Source organism: Tauraco erythrolophus, chromosome 3 (genome assembly GCF_009769465.1).
Source record: "Tauraco erythrolophus isolate bTauEry1 chromosome 3, bTauEry1.pri, whole genome shotgun sequence".
NCBI lineage: Eukaryota > Metazoa > Chordata > Aves > Musophagiformes > Musophagidae > Tauraco > Tauraco erythrolophus.
The window spans coordinates 3675430-3677554 of NC_141467.1; the positions used below are offsets into that span (position 1 = coordinate 3675430).

At 71.6% G+C, this 2125-nt stretch overlaps 1 protein-coding gene across 1 annotated transcript; it reads right to left on the reverse strand.

Annotated features, from left to right (window-relative positions):
* Nucleotides 1-681: 681 nt before the first annotated feature.
* FOXQ1 (forkhead box Q1) lies at nucleotides 682-1899 on the reverse strand. The gene has a single exon (XM_086609046.1). It carries the CDS (start codon nucleotides 1897-1899, stop codon nucleotides 682-684), a length of 1218 nt encoding a protein of 405 aa, XP_086465172.1.
* Between the last annotated feature and the right edge of the window lie 226 nt (nucleotides 1900-2125).

Sequence of the window (2125 nt, forward strand, 5' to 3'; positions counted from 1 at the left end):
ATTTCCATGAGCCCTCTCCCGCCCTCCCAAGAACAATAATTAATTAAAAAAAGCTGCACTCTCTCTGTGTTAAAAACACTACTTTTATAAATAATTTAATGTCCTCCCTTCCCACGAAATGCTAGTTGCCGGAGAGGAGAAGAAGGTTTCTTTTGGCACAGTGATGCATCGCTTTGCAGTACAGACCTACGGCTCCTCAGCAGCCCCCTCCCTTTCTCTCTCCCTGCTCCTCCCGGCAGGTGCCCCCGACCCCCCCTCACCCCCTCCCTGCCCTCCCAAGTGCGCAGCGCATCCTCCGCGCGTCTCCGCGGGGGCGGCCCCTGCTCCGCTGCCCGAGGCTTCGGGGGCCGGAGATGCGGGAACGAGAAGAGGGGGGGGGATAGAAAGGAAGCGGCGAGGGAATGGCTGAAGTCAAGTAGTCTCAACGAACAGTAAGAAGCACTTGAGGCTCATGGCTATGTCCAGAACGACAGTCGTTTTGTTTTTTTTTTTTATATATATATATTTTTTTTTTTTTGGTTTAAGTTAAACCCACTGTCATTTCACTAAGGCACAGTCACCGAGGCTTTTGCTTGGAGGCTTTGGTCGCCTCTGGAGTTAAAGTGCGGGATCCAGAGCCTCCTCCTTTCCCCCTCCCCGCCTCCCCAGGCAGGCCCTTCGCAGGGGAGGAGGGGGGCTCCATTAAGCCCGGGGGTTCTCCACGGCGTACGGCTGGAACGAAGCCGAGCCCACCGCCGCCGGCTGCAGCGGCCCGGCCAGCCGGAGGGGCCCGTAGAGCGGCGAGCCGGGCGGCGGCCCCCGCCCGCCCGTGGGGAGGGCGGCGGGGAAGACGGGCGCCCGCGGCCGCTCCGCCGGCGGCGGCTCGCCCTGGGCCAGCGCCTGCCGCCCGCCCCCGGCCAGCAGCAGCGGCGGCGGCTCGCCCAGCCCGTAGGCGCAGAGCTGCAGGAGGCCGCCGCCGTAGAGGGCGGCGGCGGCGGCGGCGGGGGGCTGCGCGGCAGGTGGGTAGGGGAGCAGCGGGTAGGGACCGGGCAGCAGGTGCGGGGGCGCGGGCGGCGCCGGCCAGAGGAGGCGGGCGTGCGGCGGCGGCTGCGGGGCGGCGCGGGGCCCCGCCGGCCGCCGGAGGAGGCTCTCGATGGCGAAGGAGCTGGAAAACTTGGCGGCGGCGCCGCCGCTGCCCGCCGCCCCGCCGCCCCCCGCCGCTGCCTCCTTGGCGGCGACGGGGCCCGGCGCGCAGTTGCAGGGCGAGGAGGCGCAGCAGCACCGCGGGGAGCCGCCGGGGGACGCGGCGCCCGCTCCGGCCGCCTCCTGCTGCGGCGGCGGCGGGACGGCGGCGGGCTGCGGCGGCGGGGCGGCGCGGCTGAGGCGCTTGCGGCGGCGGCGGAAGACGCCGTCGGCGAAGGTGTACTCGCTGCTGGGGTTGAGCATCCAGTAGTTGTCCTTGCCCCAGGGCCGCGCCGGGTCGCGCAGCACCTTGACGAAGCAGTCGTTGAGGGAGAGGTTGTGGCGCACCGAGTTGCGCCAGCCGGTGTAGGCGCCGCGGAAGAAGGGGAAGCGGCTCATCAGGTAGTCGTTGATCTCGGCCAGGGTCAGGCGGCCGCCGGCCGAGTCGCGGATGGCCATGGCGATCAGCGCGATGTAGGAGTAGGGCGGCTTCGGGCGCCGCGTGTAGGGCTTCCCTTTGGCGCTCTCGGCCGGCGGCGGCGGCGGCTGCGGGGCGGGGGGCGGCGGCGGGGGGTGCCCCGCACGCACGGCCCCGCCGCCCGGGCTGTTGGCTGCGCAGTCGCCGTCCGAGCCCAGCTCGCTCTCGGCCGGCGCCGGGGAGAGGGAGCCGCTGCCTTCCTGGTCGCTGCCGGCGCTCAGCTTGTCCTCGTAGTGCTGCGAGAACACCTCCAGCTTCATGGCGGCGGCGGCGCGGCCGGCGGGCCCCCCCGCACCCCGCGGCTCCGCTGGGCGGGCGCGACCCCCGCCCGTCGGCGCGGCCTCAAGGGCGGCGGGGGGCAGCGGGGCGACCCCGGGGATTCGTGCCCCCGCGCCGGCTTGGACAGCTCCGCGGCGGCGGACAGAGCAGAGCTGCGGGGCTCCGCGCCCGCTTCACCCGGCCTCCCGGGGGTCGCTTGCAGGCGGC

What these genes read in the sequence shown, in the direction of transcription:
- FOXQ1 (XM_086609046.1), bottom strand. Translation starts at nt 1,899, where the DNA reads ATGAAGCTGGAGGTGTTCTCGCAGCACTACGAGGACAAGCTGAGCGCC.